The sequence below is a fragment of the Equus quagga genome, unplaced genomic scaffold (genome assembly GCF_021613505.1).
Source record: "Equus quagga isolate Etosha38 unplaced genomic scaffold, UCLA_HA_Equagga_1.0 220_RagTag, whole genome shotgun sequence".
Lineage (NCBI taxonomy): Eukaryota > Metazoa > Chordata > Mammalia > Perissodactyla > Equidae > Equus > Equus quagga.
This window is the reverse complement of record NW_025799647.1, coordinates 836368-864103: the sequence shown is the minus strand read 5'-3', so window position 1 is coordinate 864103 and position 27736 is coordinate 836368. Positions and strand designations below refer to the sequence as shown.

General features: G+C 42.3%; 1 protein-coding gene across 1 annotated transcript in view; it reads left to right on the top strand.

Annotated features, from left to right (window-relative positions):
• LOC124233753 (zinc transporter ZIP9-like) overlaps positions 1-17846 on the top strand; it is a 50087-nt gene extending 32241 nt beyond the window's left edge. The window contains exons 3-7 of the mRNA XM_046650928.1: positions 3309-3506; positions 10211-10279; positions 11242-11327; positions 11843-11977; positions 13839-17846. Coding sequence (XP_046506884.1) covers positions 3309-3506; positions 10211-10279; positions 11242-11327; positions 11843-11977; positions 13839-14069 — 719 coding nt within the window. The 3' untranslated portion in view covers positions 14070-17846. The remainder of the gene's footprint in view (positions 1-3308; positions 3507-10210; positions 10280-11241; positions 11328-11842; positions 11978-13838) is intronic.
• The last annotated feature ends 9890 nt before the right edge of the window (positions 17847-27736 follow it).

Genomic DNA, 27736 nt, shown 5'->3' with positions numbered 1-27736 from the left:
TCTATAAATGTGAAAAATTAAATTGTGGTTCTGTATATTATGGAAGCACACCCAAAATTGCCTTTTCTCTAGAGAAAATCACATATTTTACTTCATTTATTTCATATTCTTAAGGCTATGCTAAACTCTTCTCCCAGTGCACAAAGAAGACCTACTGGAAAAATGATGAGTTCTACCATCTCAGTATTGAGCATCAGAGTACTGCATTTTGAGTTTATTGATTTTTATTGAAAGTATATGTCATACACACAGAAAAGTACATATATTGGCAGTGTATAGCTCAATGATTTTTCCAAACTATAAACACATTCATGGTACCGTGAGGTTACATTTTAATTGTCCAACATTACTGATTCAAGATTCTTAGACTGCTTCTCTCTTAAGCAATTATTTTTCATCTCTGAGCTTTCACTCAGTTCTTTGGCTGTAAATCCTTACTGCTGACAATTTTGCTTGCATGCGGGACAGGGTGGGCACATACAACCTGCCCACTTTTTTCTCCTTGGCCTGTCTAGCATTCACCTCTCTTCAGTTGACCACTGCAGCCTAGGCTCCAGAATATGCCCCTTATTCCAAAATCATCCATTTCTTCCTCTGAGTCTCTCTTTACCTCCAGTAGTGCTCTCACATTGGAGGTAGCAACTCAGTGGGTCTTGAAATAAATGTAGTGAGTTGGACTTGTGACCAGCATTTAAAAAGAGTGCGAGGGAGGGGGAAAGAGAGAAAGAAATAGAAGAGTGCATTGTAACCGTTGTAAGGTCAAGGACTATTTTGTGAAATTTTTAATTTAGTTTTTCATATGTATGTGTGTTTACTAGATCATCATATAAAATTTATTTTTTTACTATGAGTCATGGTTTTAAAAGTTTAAAAAACATTGTCATAAATCTCATTTCAGCAATTTCATAAACTACTTATATTACCATTAACATCAAAATAACTGCTGATATTCATAGACCTTGTTTAAATTAATAAAATGAAAATTAATTGGCTAGAGGAGGTCTTTTCTATCTCTTGGAGGAGCACTCCATCTCATTTTAAGATGCCGGTGTAACTCAGAGATATTACGAGAAAAAAGTTATAGGCACATATCCCTCATGAATGTAGATATAACAGTTCTTTACCAAATGTTAGCAAATTGAATCCAGCAATACGTAAAAAGGATAATACATTTTGACCAAATGGCATATCCCAGAAGTGCAAAGCAGGGGTTGGATTAATATCCAAAACCCAATTTAATTTATTGGATTGATCAAATAAAGTAGAAAAACCATTTTATCATCCTTAGCAGGTACAGAAAAGCATTCGACGAAATTGAATTCCCATTCATTAAAAAATTCTCAGCAAATTAGGAAGGAAGGAAACTTCCATTCTGAGAAAGGGCATATTTGAAAAACCTACAAGTAAGATGCCTAACCTTGGGAAAAAAGCCTGTCTGTCTCCTCTCAGCCTCTTGTAGTTACCATCGCCCTTGGGGTCCCCAGCCAGATTCCAGCCTGCAGTAAGGCCAGAAAAAGAAAGAAAAGGCATAAAGATTGGAAAGAAATAAAACTGTTTACAGGTGACACAATCAAGTATGTAAAAATGGTTAAAATTTAAAAGCCTCATAATATCAAATGTTGACAATGGTATGGAGCACCCGGCACTCTCATACATTGCTGTTGGATATGTAAAATGGTACAACCACTTTGGAAAACAGTTTGAGAGTTTTTTATAAAGTTGCACATATACACAACTCATCAACTCTGATCCTAGATATTTATTTACCTGAGGGAAAAGAAAACGTATATCCACAGAAAGACATGGACCTAAATGTTCCCAGCAGCTTTATTTATAATAGACCAAAATTGGAAATAACCCAAATGTCCATCAGCAGATGAAAGGATAAACAAATTGTAATATATCCATACAATGGAACACTCCTCAGCAAAAAAGAGGAACAAACTACTGGTACATGCAAAGCATAGATATCTCAGAACATTATGCTGAGCAAAAGAAGCCTGACACAAAAGAGTCTGTACTGTATGGTTCCATTTATACGAAATCTTAGACAAAGGAAAAGTTTCTGGGGACAAAAAGCACATCAGTGCTTGCCTGGGACCAGGAGTGACATGTTGACTTCAGAGGAACCCAGGAGAACTTTTCTGGAATATTTAAATATACTATATCTTGACCTTAGTGGTATTTACTAGAGTTTTTACATTTGTGAAAACTCATTGTGTTTTATTGTATGTAAATTATACCTCAATAAAGTTGTTTTTTTTTAAAGAGCGATTTAGACATTTAGCTAAAAAAACAAGTGAAATCACTATTAGAAAAAAATCTTCAGATTAACAAATTCCTTTGGGATGATGAAAAATTCTGGAGATGAATGGTGGTGATGGTTGCAGAACAATGTGAAAGTACTTAATGCCACAGAACCATACACTTAAAATGGTTAAAATGGTAGGTGAATTTTATGTATATTTTACCACGTTAAAAATAGGTTTTAAAAAAAAAGCTATGGAAACAAACCAAAAAAATCTTTCAGCAATTAGAAAAATATATGAGTTGTTATTATCTTCAGATGGCATGTGCTTTGTGCCCCTCAAAGATGACTTTTAAAGACTTAAGGCAGAGTCTACAATATTACAACAGGCTTGTGCAATTTCTTTGGTCAAAGGTTTTTTTAAAAAAATAGCTTAATCTAATTATAAATGTTAAATGTGTAGTACATTATTCATGAAAGACAGCAAAGATAAGAATTCTGGCCTTGAAGCATTTACGCTTTGAGTGTCAAATATGTGAATATAAACTAGTAGTATTACCTGGCCAGGTATCGTTTACTGTTATTCAGAATTTCCCAACAGTCATGATATTTCTAGAACTGAATTTAGACTGAAGGATATGCCTCTTTTAAACTGCACTACCCTTTTGGTTTCTAGTTAGTGATTGCCCCCTGGTATTTTTTAAAACTAACAATTTTATACTCAGTTTGCTCTTTATTTGCAATTTCTATATAGAAAGGGGGATCTGGGGATAATATCCCCTGGGAATATGACTTGCTTGGTGATTTGCTTCCACTTCCTAGGTTTTGGGAATAACAGGCAGTTAAAAGGTCTTCATGCCAAAACTAGAAGGCACTTGGGAATTTTTCCATCATGAACTTTAAGTTGAAGGAGTTTATGATTGACTGGATTACAATATATGAAGTGGATGATTTTGCAGTGAAGTGAATAGAGCTTGCAATACAAAGGAATGGAAGCTTCTACATGAAGATGTTTTAAGGGGGAAAGCACATTTTCTCTTTATGGTTCATTCTACTCTAGGAAAACATCACCAAGCAAGTGAAACACAGAAAGTGATTGCATCAGAGAAAGTAGCAGAAATACCAGTTTCCCATGAACTTGAGCACAGCCATGACCACACACAACTGCATGCCTACATCGGTGTTTCCCTCGTACTGGGCTTCGTTTTCATGTTGCTGGTGGACCAGATTGGCAGCTCCCATGTGCATTCTACTGATGGTAAGTGGTTCCAAGCCTTTCTGGGCAGTACAATAAATTTGCAGTTTATAAAGTCACAAATGATTAAATAATTCAGTATTTATCAATGGCCTTATTTAGTGCTACAACTCTTGTCTTTCTCAGGTTCTGACATTCTGTTCTGTTGGGGGAACTAGTGACATGTGGCACAAGAGAATGTTAATTGGGTTATTGCCCGGTTATCTTAAAGCTGTTAGCATTTGATTGAGAGCCTAGAGCAGAAGTTCTTAACCCTGTTTGTGCCATGGAGCCCTTAGGTAGGTAGCCTATGGACCTTTTATTGGAATAATGTTTTTAAATAAGTAATGCATAGTATTTACGATTACAGAGAATACCAGTTATGAAAGAGAGTTACCAAAACATTAAAACAAAGTTGTGATATAGTAGTGTATATCTTCTTTATCAGTGAATTAAATAATGAGATAATATTTTTAAATCATAAGCAAGGTAGAGTTAAATTTTATTTTTTAGGACATCACTATGACAGCTGTTGTTGCTTAGCTTGACTGCTAAGAATATTAAATAGTAAATTGGCTTTAACAAGGTAACAGAGGGTCAAGTTGAACATTCGGTTGATTTGGATTTTTGTTTTGATGGTAACTAGTGTAGAAAATTCTGATTCACAAAGATATTTTCTTACAAGTATACTTAAACACATTCATGGCTTGTTTTCCAAGGAAAGATAAGCTTCTCCCAAGGACAACTAGAATTCTCCAAGACTTTTTGAATTTAACTCTAGTCATAGTAACTTTTTTGTCTTCAGATCGATGAATTCATCTTTGGCCAGGTTAATTAACATCTTTGATATGGTTTATGGTAAATAAAAAAGGATTCTGATCCATGATATAACTTTGATGTCATCGTGATAGAAACAAATTTTAAAGAATTCTACTAGACGTAGGGGTTTGTAGGTGTCTCTTTTCAAATACATTGACAGAGAATTTTGCAGATAGGAACTACTGGAAAACAGCATAGATATCTTGGTCCCAGTGGGAGATCCCATGACTTATACTGTTTGGTGGCTGAATGATTGTGAGGTGCAGAGTTGCCTGATAGTTTCCCAACTCCATCAGATGAGCATCTACAGACAGGAAGACTAATCATGCAGTTTGGCGGCGGTTCTGTAAGCCCTTAATTTAAAGTAGTGATGAGTGACAGCAATAATCTATCTCTCTCAAGATAGCCATAACAACTGTAAAATAATATGAAATTTTCTGGTTTCTATCAGCAGTAAAGTATAGGTTGTGCTAATATTACCTGTGGTTTATTGTCTGCATTCATAATTAAAGGAAATGCTAAATTTCAGCTAGAGGTTAGTAAAAATAAAAATGCATTTTTTGTTCAAGTTAAGGTTACATACCCCTGCACTCTACCTGTGTTCTCCTGGTGGACCCCAGATTAGGAATCCTTGATGTTCGGAAAAAAATCTGTAGAAAAGTAGTCAAAAGACATGAACAGATAGTTCATAAAAAGATATAAAAATGGTCCTTAAACTTATGAAAAGATGTTCACTTGCATTTAAAATAAGAAGAATGCCAATCAAAATTCCTCTGAGATGCCATTTCTCACCTGTCAGATAGGCAAAAATTCAAAAGCTTGACAATACCTTCTATTGGCAAAGCTGTGGTGAACCAGACACTCTCTTATATTGCTCTGGGAATGCAAAATGGTAGAGCCCCTGTGGAGGAGAATTTGATAATAGCTGACAAAACTACATATGTGTTTACCCTTTGACCCAAAAATCCCACTTCTAGGAATGTATTCTGATAATATGGCTCCAACATGAAAATACGTATGCACAAGATTTTTCAGTGCAGCATTATTTATCATTGTAAAACCACTTAAATGTCCAGTCGTGGAGATTGCTTGAATGAACTGTAGCGTGTACATATAGTGGAGTTCTATGTGGCTATGAAAAAGAATCAGGATTCACATCTCTGTGAACTGAGAGGGAGAGATGTTCAGGAGATATTGTTAGGTGAAAAAGAGCAAAAATATAAATAAGCATCTGTCGTATACTATATTTTGTGTAAGAAAGAAGGAGAAATAAGAAAACGTGTGTGTGTGTGTGTGTATACTGCTTATCTTTACAAAAAAGAAACATAAGAAGGATCAGCTGGAAAAAAAAATTGGTTACCTGTAAGCAGTGGGGGAGAGCTGAGGGTATGATAGGGCAGAAGGGTTTTAGGACGGCATGACACTTCCTGGGATGCCTTTTTGATGATATAGTTTTGACTTTTGGAAACACATTAATCTTCTCCATAATCAAAAAATAAAATGAAATAGACAAGAATGGGGGAAATAGCTAAAACAGAAGAACTATATTTCAAAAATATAACACAATCACACTGAAGGGGATTTATAAAAACAACTAATTCAAGTAACTTATGAATGTAGTATTTGACTGTGTACCTTTAGTCTTGGGTGGGATTGTGGAAGAATAAACAAATACTGAGCTCTTTATAGCAGGCTTTGCTTTTTGTACTGGTATGGGCAGAGCAATTCTTTTTTAGATTTTTAGATGTACTGTAGGATTGAGCAGTGAGTCAGTGTGTTGATGTTGGTAGAACCACAGTTCTCACTGTGGAATGAGGGACATGCAGATATGGAATGGGAGAGGACAAGAAAGATCCCTTGTAGGGATGGTTTGGAATTGGAGCTATTGGACACATGATTTCTAAAATGTATATGTGTACATATGTGTTTATATATCTGTGTATGTATGTCCTAGCTCTGACTGCAGAAAGGGTCTAGAAGCAAAGACGCCCCATTAGCAATGATCATACCAGGGCTCTTCAGAGAAACGGCTGATTCCAGGACAGGGGCAGGGTAAGTACAAAATGAGCTTGGAACATCTAGTGCTCAAAAAAAAGTAGGAAGGAAGGAAGAAGATGGAAACATGTCACAGGATACAAGAACCAGCTTGAAGGGGTTCCCACTGACCAGGTCTAGGACAATTTGAGCACCAAAATAATTAAGACTAGTAATGAAGTGTAAACCATTGAAAAAATGGGAATCAATGAGCACATCCATATGAGAGAGAGAGAAAGATAAAAGAAAACAGGAGGGCACTTGCTTACAGTAGAATGCTACATGCCGGCTGGCAAATGTGGAAAGAATTCTGGAGTTGGAAAATCATTTTAGCAACATTCATAGTAAAAATTGGCTCAGGCAAGAATGATCAATGAATGTTAAATCTAGGGGTAAATTTTATTTGCTTGTTAGTTGCAAAGGAAGAGAAGTAACTAAATGAAGAAATTAGACAGTACCTTGGTCAAAATTAATGTCATTGGCCCTCAACTTTTGGTGTGGGAAAGTAAGTTCCTGTCAGACCAACCTCCTTACAGATAACTATAAACTCTGGACAAAATTTAAAAACCACTACCTAAAGATACTGGAGAGTGGCCTAAAGCAGGCAAATTCGGGAGGGGAGTCAATACATGGAACAGGATGAGTTTCCTATTGTTACTGCTTTTAGCAGTCAGTGGCCTGTGGAGTAGCAAAAACTCTGATAGAAAACCCAGTCTTTCTGGCCTGAGGAACCAGAAGACAGAGTTCAGAGTAACTACCGGAAAGTGAAGGGAGAATCTTAGAAAGGAGAGAGGCAGGAAGACTCAGCCCCAAATTCTGTGTATAAACTGCAGACGTCTCTGGCTGAGTCCCAAACCATGCTTTCGTGGGCAGGCTCCAGGCAGCTCAGCTAAAGATAAAAGAACCAAAGAGATTTGAGCAGCTGCCCAAAAAACAGTTTCCCATTTAAGCCGAACCAAGTTACTTAAAGCAAAACAAAAAATCACCACTCTTTGGAGGAATATAATAGAATCCAGAGTATCTGTAAGATAACATTCACAGTGTCCAGGATATAATCCAAAATTCACACTACTAGTGAGCAGCAGATGTGCATGCTGTGCCTCCTGGATGTGAGATCTGAGAGGCATCGCCTGTGTGATATTCCGTCTAAGAACGCGACACATCAGACAAACCCAAAAGGAAGGATCATTCTATTAAAAGACAAGAAAGGCGCAGGGAGAGCGATATGTTCTTCAGAGATCCCAATGTCACAAAAGTCAAAGGCAGAGAAAACGTTCCAGATTAAAGGAGACTGAAGAGGTACAACTAAGTGGAATATAGGATCCTAGACTGGATCCTTGCTGGATAGGAAGACTGCTCTGAAAGACATTCTTGGCCATTGAGAAAATTAGAATATGCAAGAGAGATTAGAAAAAAAGCATCGGTGTCAAATTTACTGAAGTTGATCACTATAGTGTGATTATGTAGGGAAAGATCCTTTCTCATAGGAAATACACACTGAGGTATCTAGGGATAAAGAATTATGACGTAGGCAATTTCTTCTAAGTATGAGAAAAAGTATCTATGTATGTGCGTTTGTGTGGTGTGGCTGGAGAAGGAGAGAACATGAGTACAAATGATAAAGCAAATGGGGCAAAATGTTATATACGCTAGGTCATTCTGAGAAAAGGGTATATGAATGTTTTTTGAACTATTCTTGCAACTTTTCTGAAAATTTGAAATTCCTTCCAAATAAAAGGTTTTTTAAAAATCGTGGAATTAAGCTTAAACAAAACAAAAAATACCCTTGGTCTAGAAAGGTTTTTAATCTCCTTTCATTTACTATTTCTTTTCCATTTTTTTCCGTAGACAGTTTTTGTTTTTACTAACAAAGTCTTATCTTAGAAAACTGATTTAGAAGTAAAAGCTTCAATTTTTGTGCTTTATTCCAAATAGCGAATAAGAAGCACTCTCTGTTGGATGGTATCTGACTACAGCTGCATTACATAGTTGCCCACAGTGGCCTCGATGACATTTTTCTTGCGATTCTTCTCAGTTTCCATTTAAAATGCATTTATAGGCCCGTTAGTGTCCTGTAATCCTACACAAAGACTTAAATGTAGCATGTGTTCCTTTATTCTTCCTCCTCTTTTGTCTCTGAGGTCACTGTTTTTGCTGACTTTCATGTATCGGATGACCTGGCTTTACCTGTTATCTGCAGGTTTTTATGTATTATTAAATATCAGTAAAGTTAATTCATTTATTAAATTTATTCCAAAGTATAATCTTTTCCTATACATTTATAAAAACTGTACTTTAATTTTAAAACCTCTAATTTTTACTTAAGGTGCTACTTGTAACTAGACCACAAGGCTGTGTATGCAGAAAAGCCAAAACGAGCTTGTCACACAGTGTAATAGGATTGTTCTTCCCAGTTTGGGGTGATACTGAAATATTTGTTGTCTCAGCGCACTTAGGGGCTTTAGCATCCCTTCCTTGCAGTGTTTTAATTAGAAGATAAATTTTATTAGTAAAAAGATAATGTTACTTTACTTGTATATGCTTTTTCCATTGTAAACCATTCCTTCTGTGTTCTGGGCTCCTCAAGAAGATGAAAACCTTCAGAATTTACTTGACTGACGTCCATCTGTCATTTCACCTGGCATTTTGATGTCCACATCTTTTAACTTTACATTGTTTGGACGTTATTTATTGCTTGTGTATTTCCTCTAATAGCTGTAACAGTCATATAATACAAACAAATAATAGCTTTTTTCACTCTCTGACAAGAATTTATTAAGCAACTATTAGGGTGCCTAGTGCTGTGCTACATTCTGTAAGACATGTGAAAAACGAGTAGAAGTAGAAAGTGTAATTCTGTATAGTTTACAGTCAATTGGGAGGTATAAGACGTTTAAGTGAAAAGAGTTTTATCTCTGTAAAGTGGTGCTGCAGAAGAAAGCTTGAAGCAGCATGTAGAGGCTGCACAGAGAGCTCTTCGTTTCTTGCCAAGGGAAGAATTGTTTTGACCTGGAATTAATCTTTGATTCTTTCTTGAGAGGAGTGATCCTAGAATTAGACTTTGAACAAAATGTCTAGGTTTTGGATTGATGAGCTGAGGAGTTCAGTACATGCCAAGATTTAGGGGTGAGGAGATTTGAGGAGAGTGAGAATGTTTTGTTAGAGGATGTTAAAGAAACTAGTTTAACTGGATTGGCTAGTGAGAAAAATGATGATACCAGTTGATAAGGCACTTAGGAACCTACCGAATAGAGGAGTTTGGACTGAATTTGAAAAGCAGCAGATTCTTAACTAGTTAACTGACACAACAGAAGGGTGGCAGTTCAGAAAGATGACTGAGACAAGGCCATGAAAGGTGAGTTAGAGTAGGGAGAAAAGAGAGTAAAGGGAAAGGAGTTGTGAGCCAATTGCTAATTAAGGTTTGAGTTGATGAAAATGTGGGTTAGAAAGGTGGCAATAAAATGGAGAAGGGCAAACGTGACCGACATTTTGATGTTAGACTAAAGATAAAGTTGCAGGATGCTGGGGAAGAGGAGCAGGTAGGCAATGACAATTAGATTGGTCTGGAGAGAAGGGATCAGAGGCCAGAGAGCACTTTCCATGGAGAGGTCGAGGGTTAAGGGCTCTGAGGCAGTTGGGGTTACATATTGTCTGTTCAGGGAAGGCTGGGTCAAATGAGGAGTTCCCTCTTGCCCACTCTTTAGGACAGGGGAATCTTCTAAGTGTTTGAAGCAGAAGAAAAAAAAGACAATAGGGAGGAAAATAATAATCTGCTCCTTTGAGAGCTTTCAAAGAATTCTTCCCCCTCCAGGTCAGTGCTCTGACAGTTTCTGTTTCACATTACTTAATGACTGACTTGCTTATTTTCACTTCAGATCCAGAAACAGCAAGGCCTAGCAATTCCAAAATCACCACCACGCTGGGTCTGGTCGTCCATGCTGCAGGTAGGGTTGTATGGCAGTGGAACCCTTTCTTTTCTGTCGCACAGTGGGAGGCTTAGTGTTCACATCACAGGGACCATCCAGATGAAATGCTCTCAGGCCGGCCTGGGGGAAAGGCTTGCTTAATGAAGTGCTCTGGCACAAGTATAAGCCCTGGCCTACTCAGTATCACGGGTTTGCAAGCTAAGAATGATTTTTGTATTTGTTAATGGATGGAAAAAAAAGGCTGTGTTGTGGCACATGAAAATTACATGAAATTCAAATTTCAGCATCCATTAAGTTTTACTGGAACACAGCCATGCCCACTTGTTTAACTATTATCCGTGGCTGCTTTTGCACAATAATGGCAGAGTTGAGTAGTTGCAAGAGACCAAATGGCCTGCAAAGCCTAGAATATTTCCTATCTGGCCCTTTAAGAAGCAGTTTGCTCACCTCTGCCCTGGAGCTCCATCTGGAGGAGCCCTGGTGCCCAGTGTGCGCTCCAAGTGCAGAGGTAGGCGGCAGACAGCGGGAGTCTCCTCATTGCTGATTGGGTATGCCTTAGATCATAACCTGGTTACACAGAGTCCTGGTGTCCTGATTTTGTTTTTTCATCTGCAAGATTCAGAGATGTTTCCTTGGAAATTCTTTGATATTTCTGTTGTTATAATTTGATTAATCAGTGGATTTTTGAGCATCATACTTTTTCCAGTACCAACAACAACAATAATATTTGACATATTGAATATTCTGGGCCAGGTGGTAAACTCTTTACATACGTTATCTCATTTAACCTTCATGAAAACCCTAAGAATACATGCTTTATTGAACCCATTTTAGAGATGAGAAGGCCAAGGTTCAGAGAGGTCAAATAACCTTCCCAAAGTCAAATCCAGCTCCACCCGACTTTAAAGCACACGCACTCCACCACTACAGTTATAGTTGTTATTATTTATAGTCTCATGTTTCTCTTTTTCCAAATTTAGCTGACGGTGTTGCTTTGGGAGCAGCAGCTTCTACTTCACAGACCAGCGTCCAGTTAATTGTGTTTGTAGCAATAATGCTACATAAGGTAAGCAAAATTTCCGTGTAAGATTTGATACTGAATATATTCATAATTAAAATTGCCCTGGTCATTAACATTTTTCTAGAATGGGAAAATTTTTTTAGTTATTTTCATAATTGCTCTTCATTTTAGACAGTTGAATAAATCTGTTCATAGCTGGGTTTTTTGCTACCATTTTCTTAAACTTTTACTTGAAGAGGTTTTATTTTTTTATGGTCATATACTCAAACTGTTAAATTCTCTACAGATTTCTCTATTTCATAGTAATTTTTGTTCATAAACATTTCTCTTTTCTTACACTCTTTTCTTGTCTACTTTTCTTTTCCTACTATCCAAAAAACACACACATACAAGTAGGATATTTTCTTAGCTTAGAACATCAATTCCTAAAAGGCAGAACTCAGTCTGGGTACTATGCCTGGCTTTTTTATATAAGAATTCAGTCAAATGACATGTACTTCATAGTATAGAAGCAATCCATACTTCTGGAGTAATAATAAGGGCTAATTATTCTTTTCCAGGCACCAGCTGCTTTTGGGCTGGTTTCCTTCTTAATGCATGCTGGCCTGGAGCGGAATCGAATCAGAAAGCACTTACTGGTCTTTGCCCTGGCAGCACCAGTTATGTCCATGGTGACATACTTAGGACTAAGTAAGGTAAGTCTGACTCATTCCTAGCTTATCTAGACAAATGTCTCACTCATTCTTTTGTGATCTCCTACATCTTATGGCTTCTTGTGTTGAATTTTTCAATTAAATTACCCCCTCGAACTCAAGAGCCAGCCCTGATGGCCTAGTGGTTAAAGTTCACTGCTTACTACTTCGGCGGCCCAGGTTCACTTCACCATTGCAGAACCACACCACCTGTCTGTCAGTTGCCGTGCTATGGCGGTGGCTCACGTAGAAGAACTAGAAAGACTTACAACTAGGATGTACAACCATGCACTGGGGCTTTGGGGAAGGAGAAAAAAAAGAGGAAGACTGGCAACGGATGTTAGCTCAGGCTGAATCTTGCCCTTCAGAGAAAAACAAAACTCAAAATAAAATTTGGAGTAAAAACCCATCACAAGGTAAATGTCTTAGTTCCAGGTCAATTCCCTTCATAAATTTAAAGCATTTCGTTATTCATTTAATTCAAGAACTTCCCCATCAGTTCCAAAAATATTTCCACAAATATGTGATCTTTAAAATAATGTAACTTAAACCTAACCAGACATGCTAATTTTGACAGATGCATACTAAGTCATAATAATACGTCTGTAATGTTTAAATAGGCACATGCAGCATGGGTGACAAGCATGCAGCAGCTTTGAGAGGAGTAAAGGATGAGCAGAGGTGTCTGTATTCAGCTCAGACTCAGATTCTGCTCCCAGCTCTCATATCACTGAACATTAAATATCCAGTTCTTTATCATTGCACGGAACATGGCTTCACACCTGAGACAGCAGTGTCATCTGTCAGCTCAGAGCCTGGGCATTCTTCCCTGTTCTTCATGCTGGACCATTCCCTGCCTTGCAATTCTGTCTATTAAGGCTGCAGCTCCTGGCAACAACCATCCCCGTTGTACTTAAATGTCAACTGACAGGTGACAGGAGGAAAATCTTAGAACCCCTCTGTTTCAGGGCTAGTTTGTGGGAACTGCTTTCCCCCATACCCTCTCTCAAGGTCATTGATTCTTCTGAGTGTCATTCGATTCATATTTGATCTAGTAAGACTTGTATTTAAAGGAACAGATGAGAAATGACATGGTTAATGGTTAAGCTCCTTTCCGTCAAGGGTGTGTTGATCTGGATTGCTAACAAATGGGGTGTTATAAAACCCTTTCTGTTCACCTGAAAAGCCTTATCTTCTTTCAGTCAGTGAGCATTATGTAGTCCTTTTTAAGTATTACTCTATTTAGCACTCCATGGATCAGTGTAAGTTTTTAGAACTTTTAGCAGGAAGGCATGATAATTCTGGAGGCATACAGTTACATGGTACATTTATGGCATATTCTTTTCTTCAAATATTAACTAATTGTGTTAGTCCATAGGTCCACTTTTTAAATAGAAAAAGTTGAAATTAGTTGTTTAAAGATTAGCTTATGAGATATTTCTAAGCTCTGTGAGGGCAGGTACTGCATCATCATTACCATGTATCTCAAGCACTGGCTTAGAGCCTAGTACTTAGACAATGTTTGTTAAATATTAGTAGACTAAGTAAATGAATGTGTGAAATTTAATACCTGCATTAATAATGCTGTTGATTCCATCTTAAGAATAATACAGACCAAACCTGTTAAACCAGACTCGAAGTTTGTTTGAAAAAGCAATTGTGTACATCACCAATAGTCTGAAACTTATTTGGAAACTTCCCATGAATAACAAAATTGCTCTGATTTCAAGATGTCCCCAGTGTCCCAGATGGCTCCAGTTGTGAATATCGAGTGGTTTTTATTGGGACTTCTTCCTGACCCTGAATTTTACTTGACTTAATTTTTCTTCTTTCTTTCTCTCTCTCTCTCTCTCTTAATTCACAGAGCAGTAAAGAAGCGCTTTCAGAGGTCAATGCCACTGGAGTGGCCATGCTTTTCTCTGCCGGGACATTTCTTTATGTTGCCACAGTACACGTCCTCCCTGAGGTGGGCGGAATCGGGCACAGCCACAAACCCGACGCCACTGGAGGGAGAGGCCTCAGCCGCCTGGAGGTGGCAGCTCTGGTTCTGGGTTGCCTCATCCCACTCGTCCTGTCAGTAGGACACCAGCATTAAACGTTCAGGTTCCAGCCTCAGTCCATGGCCGTTTGCCATCCAGTGAGAACAGCTGGCACATGATAGCTGCTCACATCCTCAGTCTCTTGGCTCGCCTTGCCCATCTCACCTGTATTCCTGGAGTCCGGAGGGAGGTGAGATTAAAACCTGGAGTAATGGAAAGGTTTTAGAGTAGAAGCAACACGTTGAGATTGGATACAGACATTCCGTTGTATTGTCTTTTAAAAGGCCCTTGGCATTTTGAGTTTTGATGTTTCTCTTAACCCTATTCTCAGGGAAGATGGAATTTAGTTTAAGGAAAAGTGGAGAACTTCATACTCACAATGAAATAGTAATTATGAAAATACAGTGTTCTGTTATTAAGCTCAATCTCTTTCGTAGTTTAGAGGCTTTGCCACTTTCTTTCTTGATTTTAATGTGGTTCTCACCATGTAAGACCGGTGCTTTAGCATCTATGCCACATCCCTTGATAGAAGGTCATAATGCCTACTATCTTAGATGCTAAAGATAATTGTGGTAAATTTGGGGCTAGAGTCAAGAAAATGACGGCAAGACACATTGAAAACTGACTTTATACTTGAGTGAGATGTCCATTGACGAGGCATGTCTCGAGAGACTTAAACACCTCCTTCTGCACGCACCTCTCTAAAGGGAGCCTGCAATTCCATCACGTGGAGCCACAGAGGGGGACTAGCTTCTAAAGAGGTGACTGGTATTTTGTAGCATTTCTTTTTAAGTTTTCCTTGGCAGAATACCTGCCTCCAACACATTCTTACAGTGGAGCCAAGTTCTAGTAGGTTCAGGCCTAGGCTTTCCTTCCAGAACAGTCAGATCCCAAAGTATCTTTGGAAATTAAGGGGTGTTAAATTTTAAATGAATTTCGATAGTTAATGCCATCTTTGTAGTAACATTTTTGAAGGTAAGATTACCAAAACCTATGTTGTCCTTTTTTTCTTTTTAAGTATTTATCTTAGCAGATCAGCAGTCCCTCTGGCAAAATATGTGGTGTCCGTTGGGGAGTGCTAGGTCAGCGTCACGTAAGCACCTGTAGCAGTAAAGAAAGTCAAGATATATCACAAACGGGAAGTGTTTGCCTGCTGATTTAAAGCTTATTGAAATCATGTCTCGTGTCTTCATCTTTTCTTTTCCATGCTTATCTCCTAACTTTTCCCTCTAGCCCCACCTCCCTACAATTTGCTGCTTACTGCTGGGGGCGATGTTAATATTTGTGTGAGTTGAATTCTCATAAGGACAACCACTTCTTGAACTGTGATGGTGAAGATGATATTGTCTCTATTCTTTATTCCCTTCAATGAAGTTATCTTTGTGTCAAATGCAGCTTTGTTCAGCCCTTAAAACATCACTTCCTCATGTGTGAGATGACACAATCACTAATATTCTGGTAATTTAAACAATTGAGATAGTAAAAGTGTTAAACAAACTAAGATAATTTTTCCATATTTGCCAAAATCCCCGTAAACTTTGTGTTATCAAATGCGTGTAATATTGTATTATTAATTTATTTTGATTTTCTGTACCATTTCAAAACACGTTACATAAAGAGGGAACCAGGACTATTTTCTTCAGAGCAGAGCATTTAGGAGTTTGTAAAAGGTTTCATGTGACGCATAAGCCAGCATGCCTACGATTTATTTCCTTCCTAGATTTGTCACCAAGTCAGCAGCTATGGAAGTAGAACTCACAAGCCCTCTGCTGGCTGTAGACCAAAGTAGCATCAATAGGGCACGGTTTTGTGTAGTGGCTGGCACCCACGGCATACAGTAGGAAGACCAAGGGAAGGTACAGGGTGGAAAGTCTAAGTGACTTTCCCATTAACAGCCCTGAGGACAGTCATGAGGTTTCATCTGGTCCTTCAGAATGACAGGATTGCCTTGATTCTCCCTGGAAATTGACTTTGTTAAATAAACAGCACATCTTAGTGTCTGGTTTAGTTTGGATAGTAGCACTTTCTATCATATCGTGTGTGCAGTGATCAGACATTTGTTCTACTGGCCAAAGCCTCTTTCAGCAGTGCCTTGCCATCCCTTAAGAGTTTGGCTAGAATATCTTGCTGGGTAGGGCCTTGAACTCTGGCGAGGATTGAACCATCTAATTTCCAAATTTGCCTTCCCCTCTCAACCTCACATTAACAAGCAAAACTTTCAAGACCTATCAGCTCTCCGAAACTGTGGGCTTTCCCTGATTTTAAAACTGCTGCCTCAGGAACTACTCACTCCTCTCCTGGTCAGCAGGCAGAAATAGCCATACTCATCTAATCTCATAGGGCTCAAATGCATCTTCAGGCAGGAGGCACCCGAGCAGCATGGCAGAGGCCTCCTTCATGGGGGAAGAGCTTGGGCATGGTGGGCAGTGTTCCAGGACAGGCCACATTGGTGGTCAGTTACTGACACAGTTCAGTTCCCTTTTCCTCTTGTTTAAAAGCACCTTCTTAGATGTGGATGCCTTAATGCTCTCACACCTTTGAAAACATTGGCAATACTTAAGTTGCTGCCGTGATTACAAATGGAATTATTGGCTACCAAAGAGATGCAGTTGATGATGAAAAGCATGGTCCTTCCTTCCTCATACCAAAGTTAATCTTAATTGCAATTTGACTCTCTTTCCTTGGTAGGGATAGACTTTCTTCAGAGTCTGAGTATTCTCTTAAGTGGCAAATTAAGTTGAAAAAAACTCCTGATCCATTGCCCTCACATTCTCCAGCACATTGCTTATCAGTCCCCATTTCCCTGAAGCAGCCATGTTCCAGATCCGATGGCTTTTCTGGGTGCGCTGCTGCCAAATTTCTTTCTTTGGCAAAGGTTCTGCACTGGAGTGGAGCAAGTTGGAAAAGGTGCCACCTGTAGAGGCCATGTGTTTTCTCTTCCCCTCACCTTTTTATTTCCCTATTCAAAACAACCCCATTGGCCCTGTTCCTGTATTTTGAATCATAAGAAAAAAGAGAGAGGTGGCCGTGTTGAGTGGTCAGTTCTTTGTAGAAAGGAGGAAAGGTAATTGTATGTTCTTACCAGCCTATTTCTAAGTGTCCCTGCCTGGTTTTTCTCTTTTTCAAGGATTAGAACTAGGAGGACACACCAGCATTGGAGTGTATTAAGCCCCTCAGACACATGGTAGCTAGGAACTGAACATGGGAACTGTATTGTCAAGGGCACAAGCCCTCAAAGAATGTTCCTGCCTGTGGGGCCCCTGGGCCTCTTGGGGGACTAAGAATAATGACCAGATTCATCCCAGAACTGCTGCAGGGCGAGGTGAGAACCTCTGTAGGTGTTCCACAGGGGAACCTTCCTTGCATTAGAAAATTTCTGCTGATACAGAGTGGTCCACATCACCCAAAGAGCACTGTTGGAGATGCTGTGAAATTAAGACCAATGATGGAACCCCTTTGTACCTGAGACATCTCAATTCACCTCAGGAGACCTGAGAGAAATTTGTGACTCGTAGGAAAGGACAAGACAACCATAAGGAATTCTCTAGATAGGCCCAGCCTAACAGAAGGAGATTGGCTTTGATTTTTTTTTTCTGATAGCATCTTCTAGCAAGTTGGAAGTTTTGTGGGATAACACTGCAGTTCCCCTGGTTCAGTAGCCTGAACAGTGATTTTAAATGTCTCTTTTCCTGGATCCTTTGTAAACACATGAAATCATTCCATGGATGGCTGCCTTATAATTTTGTCTCTTTCCACTTTAATTGTGAACGGTTAAAAAATGTTTTTGCTGTTTTCTGATTTGTTTTCTGATATTAAATTTTTATTAGTGCATACCTTGTGTTGGTGGCTCATTACTTACCCTCTCGGCAGTTCATTCTTCTGTTAGACGACCAGACTTGACCCACGTTTGAATATCAGAAAAGGTAAGGAAAAGCTTTGAAGGGCAGAGGAACGATGTACCCACTATATGCACATCCTTTAGGGAAGGAGGGAAGGAAAGGAGAAGGGGAGACTCAGGACTCATACACCGTCTGCCCCAAAGGATACCAATTCATTGATGGGATTTTTGCGTTGCCATTGTTAGCAAATGTTATTTGTGAAGGTCGCTCTGCTCCCAGAAAAGAGGCGAGCAGGCAACAGATCCCAATCACAGTGGATTCATTTCAAAGGGCAGAACTGCTCTATGAGTATATAGAGGTTATAAACAACTGACCCTGGAATAGAGATTTCAATAGAAATGCAATCTAAATTTAATGAATGTTTTCACCCTCTGTGGACTTTAGTACTGGAGCCCATTTTTGACTTCTCTGCAGTTAAGTGTTATATACTGTGGTGTATCACTTAAATGTATAGTTTGTATGTTTAGTCATTAGATTTCATTATTTATTCCTGGTCCACTTTGTGCTTGTTTTCAATGTGTATCACATGGGATATAGCCAGTTACAAAGATTGTGCCTGGAGTGTTACATGTTTCCTGAAAACCTCTCTCGTAAAGAAGAAAATAGGCCAAAAGGACATGGTGTTTATGATCCTGCACCTCTTCCACAAGCCTTCCGGTGAGCGCCTCCTCCCTCCTTTGCCTTGAGCAGTGGACTGTGAAGTCTTAGGAAGCCAGCGGTATTAACAGCCCTTTCATCCTGCTGCCCTGAGATCAAAATGTATATAAATCAAAATGTGGATAAGTAGGTTTAACCGAAAAAGCCAGTAATCCTTATTCTGTTTAGTTTTGTTTCTGATTCTTATACACTAGAGCTGCATCCTACAGTGTAGTTTTTATAATGTGAGAAATAATCAACCTTGTATCTTGTCCTTAGGTCTAGAATGCCCTTCTCCCAGTTTCCTCCCTTCCTTCAGGTCTGGTCCGGTCTCCTTCAACTAGGCCTCTTGTGATCACCTCATTTAAAATTGTAATCTGCCCCACCCCCACCCCAATGCTTGTTACCCTGTTCTCTTTCTCTTTCTGTACACTGATCACGTTTTCATCTGCTTTATAATAGATGTCTTTACTTTTTCCCTCTTCCCTGATAAAATATAAGTTCCAGGAAGCAAGGTCCTCAATAAATATATGTTAAAGGAATTGGTCTGCCCTGAAGGGGCTCTTTTTTCTCATCTGCACTGTCCCCAGTGGCTGCCCTGATCCCTGGCAGAACCAGCTGCTACCTTTGTGTGGCTCCACCTTTGTCTCACCCTGAGGTGAGGGCTGCTTGGGAGTCAACGAAGAGGTTGGGAGTCTGGGCATGGGACTAAGTGTGCAGGTGGGAAGTTAACTGGGTTCAGGTTACTAATCCAGGACTAACTAACAGTAGTAAGGTACTATGAGACTGATTTAGGGATCTGAAAGTCTGGGCCCCATTTCCTTTGCAGTGTTGGCCATTGCCCCGTTCTATCAATTTGGGATAGGAATGTGAGTGAAATCACATGTCCCCCTCTGATTACCTCCTTTATAAGGGATCGTGACATTCAAAAGCCATCAGAGGAGGGAGCCCGGTGGAGAGGGATGGGAAGCCAGGACATTTGAGGATGCTTGGAAGGCACTGGGTTGTTTATCTATGTCTGGGATGCTCTTGGGGGCAGAATTGATAACCATCATCAGATACTTAAAGGGCTGTCTGGTGCAGGACAGTATAGATCCTATGTTCTCCAGAGGGGGGAACTGGAAGTAAGCTGAGCCCCGCTTCTCCACTCATCTCTTCATTCAGCAGCTGAGCTCTGCCTATGTACCTGGTACTCCTAGGTGCTGAGTGTACAAGGGAGTAAGGGTCAATTCCAGTCCTTAAAGAGCTTGTGGTTCAGTGAGGGATGCAAACAAGAAAACACAATTGCCAGTAGTGAGGAAAATACTGGGAGACAAGTGCAGGGTGCTTAGAAAACACTTAGGGGCAAGGATGCAGAGTAGGGCTCAGGGAGAGCATCTAGAAGGAGATGGGACCTGCACTGAATTCAAAGGCAGAGCAGAATGAGCTAGTGAAGAAGGTGGGAAGGGTTCTCTGAGCAGTAGGACCTATGTGGGCAAAGGCTTGGTGGACCACAGAATGAACTCTGCACAGAAGGTGCCACTGGCTGAAGGAGAGGGGAGGCAACAGGTGGTGTGCAAGACATGTTGGTTCCCTAGATGACGTCTAAGTTTCCAGATTTAAAATTCTACAGAGAATTTGGCCTTGCCTCAACCAAGGTCCCTTCCCAGGTGTAGTCCTGGCCTGGCCTCTGAGTTCCTGTTACCACATGATGACTCATGCATGTGACAGTCTGCAGTTTCCACATCTAGTGGCTCCTCTCGCACCTCAAGGTGGAGCTTGGTGACTTCCTCCCTCCCTCATCCCTGCTTGTCTCCCCCGCTTCCTGGCTGGGGCCCAAGGACACCCTTCTTTCCTCTTCTGAACATCTGTGTTACAGTTACATACAGAGCACCTGACCTGGCCTGGGAGGGATGCCCAGTCTTCCTTCTATCCTTTGGTTCTCCCTCCCCAACACTCCTGTACCCTCTGCTTTCTGGTTTATTTAAGGGGACATGCCCTGGAACAGGAAGTGTCCCCGTTCTCTATCTTCCTCTGTGTGCTCAGACCTCTATTATCACTGTCTCACCAAAACCTCCACCCTCCACCTCTTGTTTCCTTCCAACCCTCCAGCCCCTGTGTGAATTGGGTCTTCCCCTGTGCAGAGGGTGGGGGGTGGGGCAGGCAGGAATGTGAGTAGAACCTGTGATATGTTTTCTTCTGTCCCTGCCTTCCGTGTTTTGATAAACCAGAAAAGAACATGCTGTTGGATCTGGATAAAATACTCCAAGGATATCTTGATGCTGGGAGTTAGGAGGGACCCTTTTTAATATATGAAGCCACAAGGGTTTCAGAGTAACTTGCCCAACATCTTTTCATTGAGTAAAGCCGGAGCCCCTGGCAACTGGTCCAATGAATTGCTAATTCTGTTCTAGATGAGAAACCAGCACCATGTCTGTCATTCAGATGTTCTAAGAGAGTGTGTGAGATTGTAACAACAAATCGCTATGGGCTTGTTGGCTAGACTGAGCACAACCCCCTGCCCCCAATGAAATATTATACTTGCTCTTAGAAGCCAAATTGGTGTCTACATTTTAATCCACACATCGCCCACAAGGGGGAGCACCGAACACCTTCAGTATTTCTGAGCAGTGTGCTGCCCACAGCGATGCCCTTGGATGCCAAGAGCCCGTGTTAGTGCTGTGAAGTGGCTGGCAGGCTGGCAGGGCAGCAAGGTCCTTGGGCCACCCCCAGAAACACTTCTCCATTGGCAACCTTGGGTGTAAGCAGTTATTGGGCAGAGAGAGAGCAGAAGCCTAGCAAGAGGTTGACGCTGCTGGTAACAGAATTATCTAGTCTAGTGCAAGGGACTCCCTGTCTCAGGACATCTCAAATGTGGGACTGCCTGAGATAGGGCAGTTGGTCTGTGCCAGCACATGCTCTCCCTTGGCTCCCCCATCCCCATAGTCCTTTGGCCTACTGGCTTTGAACCTACCTGCAGTGCCCTCTACTCCACCTCCCCTCCTTCTCGGGTTCCCTGGGAGCAGCCAAGCCCTGCAACTGGTAAAGGAGCCCAAGACCCACCCCTGGCCTTGAGAAATGCAGTCAAAGTGGAATACCATTCAGTAAACAGAGGTAAGTGTTTCAGTCCTCAGAAGAGGAGGGAGTGGCATCAGAAAAGCCTTCACAAAAGAAGAGTCATTTGACTGAATCTTGAAGAACTTTGGAAAGATAAGAAGGAAAGCATTCTAGACTGTGGGAGCAACAAGTAAAAAGAAGATATGAAAACGCCCGCTGGCTTCTCAGAATATTAGAACCAGTGTGGCTGAGTAGAGAGTGTGTGGGAAAGCAACAGGGTGGGCCCGGTCAAATCCAGGACCAGGTTGTGGAGAGTGTTAGAGTCAAAGATCAGGAGTTGGGAACTGGCGTCAAAGGAATGGAGACCCTACCAAGGGTTTGAAATAGGAAGCTCACGTGATCAGCTTTGGGCCTTGGAAAGGTCACACGAGTGATGGTGGCAAGCTGAGATTCTGTGGGGGATCCTGCTGTAGGCGGAGAGAGCCATCTAAAAAGGCTGCTGCATAGTCCAAGTGGGAGAGGACTACATGAAGCAAGTCGGGAGGCCCAGAGAAGTCCAGTGATTGTCCTTAGTTCACACAGCTAATGGCAGAGCCTGGATGTAAGCCATCTTAACACAAAGAGCGGGTGACAAGTCCGCCTCTAAAGATTGCTTTCACGTACATTCTCAGCCAGCCCCCAGATTCTGTTTTATAGATGAGGGGAAGCTGAGGGCCTAAGAGGTCAGTCTCCGTTTGAGTGTCAGACTCAAAGAAGAAACTGAGTGAAAACACATCAAGACAGTGAGCATTTGTCGAGCTCCTCCTGTATGCCCTGGAGTCCGTCCTCAAGGAGCTCACAGTCTGGAAGGGACATAAACAAATAGAGAAAAACTCCAAACAAGGCAGACACGTGCCAGAGTGGAAGGATGGCAAATGTCCAGATGGACGAAGAGGAGTGTGCAGTTGCGGCTGAATTGGGACCATAGGCTGTGGAATCCTGGAGTCTGAGTGATGGAATTAGAGTTGGAGGAGAGAGAGAGGTTCTGTGGAAGAGATTTGATGCTGCAGCATGGCCTGGCCTGGAGCCCAGATCTGTCTGCCTCTTCTGCTGCTTGGCCCTATAGGGATACATGTGCTGGGCCCAGCCACCAGACTGGTCCAGGTGTCAGGACAGCTCAGGGAACCTACAGCAGGAGTGTTCCTGGCTCCTTCACTCGGCACCAGCATGGCCAGCCTGCCTGAGAGTGGGGTCAGGGACAGAGAGGGCTGGGGGCTGAGGAGATGGCACTGTGGGAAGAGCCACTCTCGTCCAGGTTGCTGGGAGCTATTGAGGCCCAATCAGGGTGTGACTCCAGGGAGACCCTTGTCACTGTTTCCTATCTAAGAATGTCTTCCTGCCCATTCCTGGCTGAGGAAGAGGAGAGAGTTAAGTAAGACTCTGTATCTGGCTCACTCTAGCTGAAGTGTAGGATCAGAGAGCTGGACCCCGGTCATTACTCACACATTTGACTACCATAGGCTAGTCATAAGATGGCCATGCTGATACTTGTTTCATGGGACCATGGTGACCACATGAGCCTGTGGACTATGGATAAAAGCAATATTATGGAAATGTATGTTCTTTTGTACAGAAAAGGAAACAATCAACAAAATGAAAAGACCTACAAAATGGGAGAAAATATTTGCAAACCATTTATCTGATAAGGGGTTAATATCCAAAATATATAAGGAACTCATACAACTCAATAATAAAAACACAAGTAACCTGATTAGAAAATGGGCAAATGACCTGAATAGACATATTTCCAAAGACGACATACAAATGGCCAACAGGTACATGAAAAGGTGCTTGGCATCATTAACCAGGGAAATGCAAATCAAAACCACAGTGAAATATCACTTCACACCTGTTAGGACGGCTATCAGGACAAAGACAAGAGATAAGTGCTGACAAGGATGTGGAGAAAAGGGAGCCCTTGTGCACTGTTGGGAATGTAAATTGGTGCAGCTACTATGGAAAACAGCATGGAGGTTCCTCAAAAAATTAAAAGTAGAACTACCATATGATTCAGCAACTCCACTTCTGGGTATTTATCCAAAGGAAATGAAACCAATATCTTGAAGAGATGTATGCACTCCTATGATCATTGCAGCATTATTTACAATAGCTAACACATGGAAACAACCTAAGTGCCCATTGATGGATGAATGGATAAAGAAAATGTGCTGTATATATATATACACACACACAATGCAATATTATTTAACCATAAAAAAGAAGGAAATTCTGCCATTCGCAACAACATGGATGAACCTGGAGGACATTGTGCTAAGTGAAATAAGCCAGACACAGAAAGACAAACACTGTGTGATCTCACTTATAAATGCGGAATCTAAACAGTCAAATTCATAGAACCAGAAAGTAGAATGGTGGTTCCCAGGGGCAGGGAGGTGGGGGAATTGGGGACACGCTGGTCAAAGGGGACAAACTTTCAGTTGTAAGATGAATAACTTCTGGGGATCTAATGTACAGTTAACAATACTGTATTGTACACTTGAAATTTGCTAAGAGAGCAGATCTTAAGTATTCTCACAACAGACAAAAAAAACTATGTGAGGTGATGGATGTGGTAACCAGCTTGATTATGGTAAGCATTTCCCAATGTACATATATTAAATCATCACACTGTAACCTTAAAAAAAACATGTTGTACAGCCTAAATACATATATATAATTTTTACTTGTCAATCATACCTCGATAAAGCTGGAGAAAAAAAAAACTGTAAGAAGAAGGTGGCCGGCCTGGTGGAGGAGTGTTTAAGTTCGCATGTTCTGCTTCAGCGGCCCTGGGTTCAGTTCAGATCCCAGGTGTGGACCTATGCACCACTTGTCAAGCCATGCTGTGGCAGGCATCCCCTATATAAGGTAGAGGAAGATAGGCACGGATGTTAGCTCAGGGTCAGTCTTCCTCAGCAAAAAGAGGAGGATTGGCAGCAGATGTTAGCTCAGGGCTAATCTTCCTCAAAAAAACTGTAAGAAAAAGAAAATGTATGCTCATTATTAGAAGTGTATTCCTGAACACAGCTGAGAGGCTGGAATTTTATATTGCAAGTAGAATTGCATCTTCAGTTCTGTAGGGACTTTGAGCCTTGGGTGAGTTGGCAATTGAGAGAAATTACTAGAAAAAAAAAGGGAAAGACTGAAAGAAAGATCTGCATTTTCCCAGACTACACGTCACCTGGCAGTGTGCTGGGTATGAGCTCAGGGATCGGATCAAATCAAGTATCTCAATCCTGCCACTTTCCCTCATTCAACACATACTTGAGGGCCTATCCTATTCCAGGAAATGACCGGCTGAGTGATCTTAAGGAGACAACTTTTTTGAACTTCATTTTTCTCATCTGGAAAACTAAAAATAATATGTACCTCGTTGGGGCTGTCTCAAACATTAAATGAAATAGATAAGATGTAAACTAGATATTTGGAATATCAGCTCTGTGTCTGAGCATGTAGGGCCCTCAGGACCTTGAGTTTCCACCCCGACTGGTCTCCCTTCACTCCTGATAAGACTGGGCGGCCCTGGCCCATACTCGGTCTAGGGCACTGGATCGGCAGCCGGCTTGTTTTGTCTTCCGCAGAACTGTCTGCCAGGCATTCAGCACTCCCAACAGCTGGGGCAGAGAACACAATGGAAGCAGAAACGGCTTCTCCAAGGCTGACTTGGCATGATCTGGACTGGTTAGTGGAGGGAAGCAGAAGCCAGTTAGGTCTCCAGAAAGCCATCAAACTCACGCTGGTTGTCTGAAGGCAGTCTTTCCACCCAGCCTTAGCCATCATTAGCTAAGGCCTGTTCAGATGTCCTGCATGCAGGGGGAATGGGCAAAGATTGGTTACTCCTTACCACTGACAAAATGTGAGCTGTATTTCTTCCAGTGAAGACACCGAACTTTTCCCAGGAACCATCTGGGCTCACACAGCCCTTCTCCTTGGCGAGGCCATCCTTAAAAACTATTGTAGGTGCCCTGCCTTTCTCCCACCTCTGGCTCGCGAGCTCATCACTAGTTCTTCATCACAAGCAACCAAAGCTGGTACTGACCTGATTAAGCAAAAGAGGAATTAATTTATTAAAAGGATATTGGCAGGGCCAAAGAGCCAGGCCTGACCCGAGGTGAAGCTTCCAGGAATGCAATCCAAAACCAGGCTGCAGAAGCGACCTGGAGAGGGCGCTGCTGCCACAGAGCACTCAATGCTGCCATTTGTGTGCTGCCAGGAGCCATCTGCCTGTTCCTGCCACTGCAGCCATGCAAGCCCTGCTTGCTGCATTGGGAACGCAAGCTCGCAGCCACAGCTGCCCCCCAAAACGCGTCAGATGCCTTTGGTACCACCACCTTCCCTTGAGAAACTGATGCCTGTGCACTCGTTTTCCTTACATGTTGTCACCTGCAACTCTTTCCTGGTACCCCTGACCAGAGAACTCCACATCACAGGCTTCTAACACCAGTTTTCTAGCTTCCATCTGGGAAAAACAGGACTCCTAAAGTGGGAAATTTTCCAAGCATTAGAACATGTGTCAAAAATAACCACACAATGAGTGAAATGTCCACTTCGCACTCTACCCATGAGTGCGTCCTCCTAGTCCTGTCTCCTCCCACCTGGCGGACCCCGGGCCCTGTGTGAAGGCTGGGCCTGAGAGGTTCTGCAGGGGCACATGAGTCATGGGGAGCGCGAGGGAATTCAGATGGGTCCCTTTGGACGGAGAGTACCGAGGAGATGTGCCTGGATTTGGGAAGCCCAGAGTCGTTTAGTGGAAGTGTGCCAGAGTTTGAGAGCCCCTTGGGAGGCCCCTAGACTCCTAAAATGTTAGACCTAGGAAGGCCTGGGGAAGCATCTAGTGAGGATCAAATCCTACAAAGAGGAGCCAGGCAGGTAGTAAGTGAGTGAGGTGACTCTGTGGAGAATGCCATTTCGGCATTAAAATTTAAAATTTTAAAAAGGCATGCAAATGCTGAGAAGAGTTAGAAAGTGGTTGTCTGGGAGAGATGGGGATGGAGAGCTGACCAGACAGGAGCATGAGGGAACTCTCTGGGGCAATGGAAACGTTCTGCATCTTGCTTGTGTATACACTCATCAAATAAATACATACTTAACATCTGTGCATTTTATTATATATTAATTACGCCTCATGTTTTCACTTGGGCAAGTTAATGAGGTATATAAACTGATCTGGTTCTCAGGCTACCCATTTGCAAACTACTGTTTCCATTCGACTTCATCTTACATGTGAGGAATCAGAGACGCTGTGTTACAGCGGTTTTCCCGGGGGCGCAGCTGAACCCTGACCGCCCGGGGATGCCCGGCGGCTCCTCAGCCTGCGAAAGGGTGACTGCGGCCGGTCCGGCCGGCTGCCTCTTTCTGCGCCAACTCACTTTCTCGCCTTTGGAGCGGTGCCGGTGGGCAGCCGTGCTAAGAGCCTTTCGGCGGGCGGTCCCCAGGGGCTGGACAGACATCTGCTCCCGCCTGAAGTGAGCGGGTCACCTGGAGCCTTCGAGAGGAGCGGAAGCGGATGGAGCGCCCGGCCCCAGGGAGCACGAGATAAATCACAGCCGCGCACTGCGCTGACAGCTCGGGGTTGGCACCCAGCGCCAAATGCCGACGCAGACGGCCAAGTTCTGGGGAAAGAAATCCGATCCGGGCGAGGCAGCGGCGGCGCAAAGTGAAACCCACCTGAGGGGGCGGGGAGGGGCGGGCAGCGGCCGCCGGCCCCGGCGCAGCCTCCTCTCGGGGCGGGCGCTCCGGGACTTACCGAAGTCTCACCGGGCCACCCCCTCGCCCAAGGAGGTGCAGACATCTCCGCTTGACAGGTGAGAGGCTCACCGCAGCCTCATGGAGCTATGTCAAGACTGAGGTGGGACTCGAAGCCCGGCTGTCTGACACCAAACACTTGCTCCTTGCTCTCCCCCACCCAAAGGGATCTGCAGGAGAGACTCCAAGCCCATCACAAAGCAGACGTGTCCCCAGTATCGCTGTAGGCGCGGCAGACGGGGGGGAACCCGGGGGAGAGATGGACGCGAGGGTGGGGGTGGGGAAGTGCTGTGGCCGCAACCCGGGGCAGGGCGACCCGCCGGGGCCTTCCGGACGCACGGAGCCCGGCCCTCCAACCGGCGCCTGCA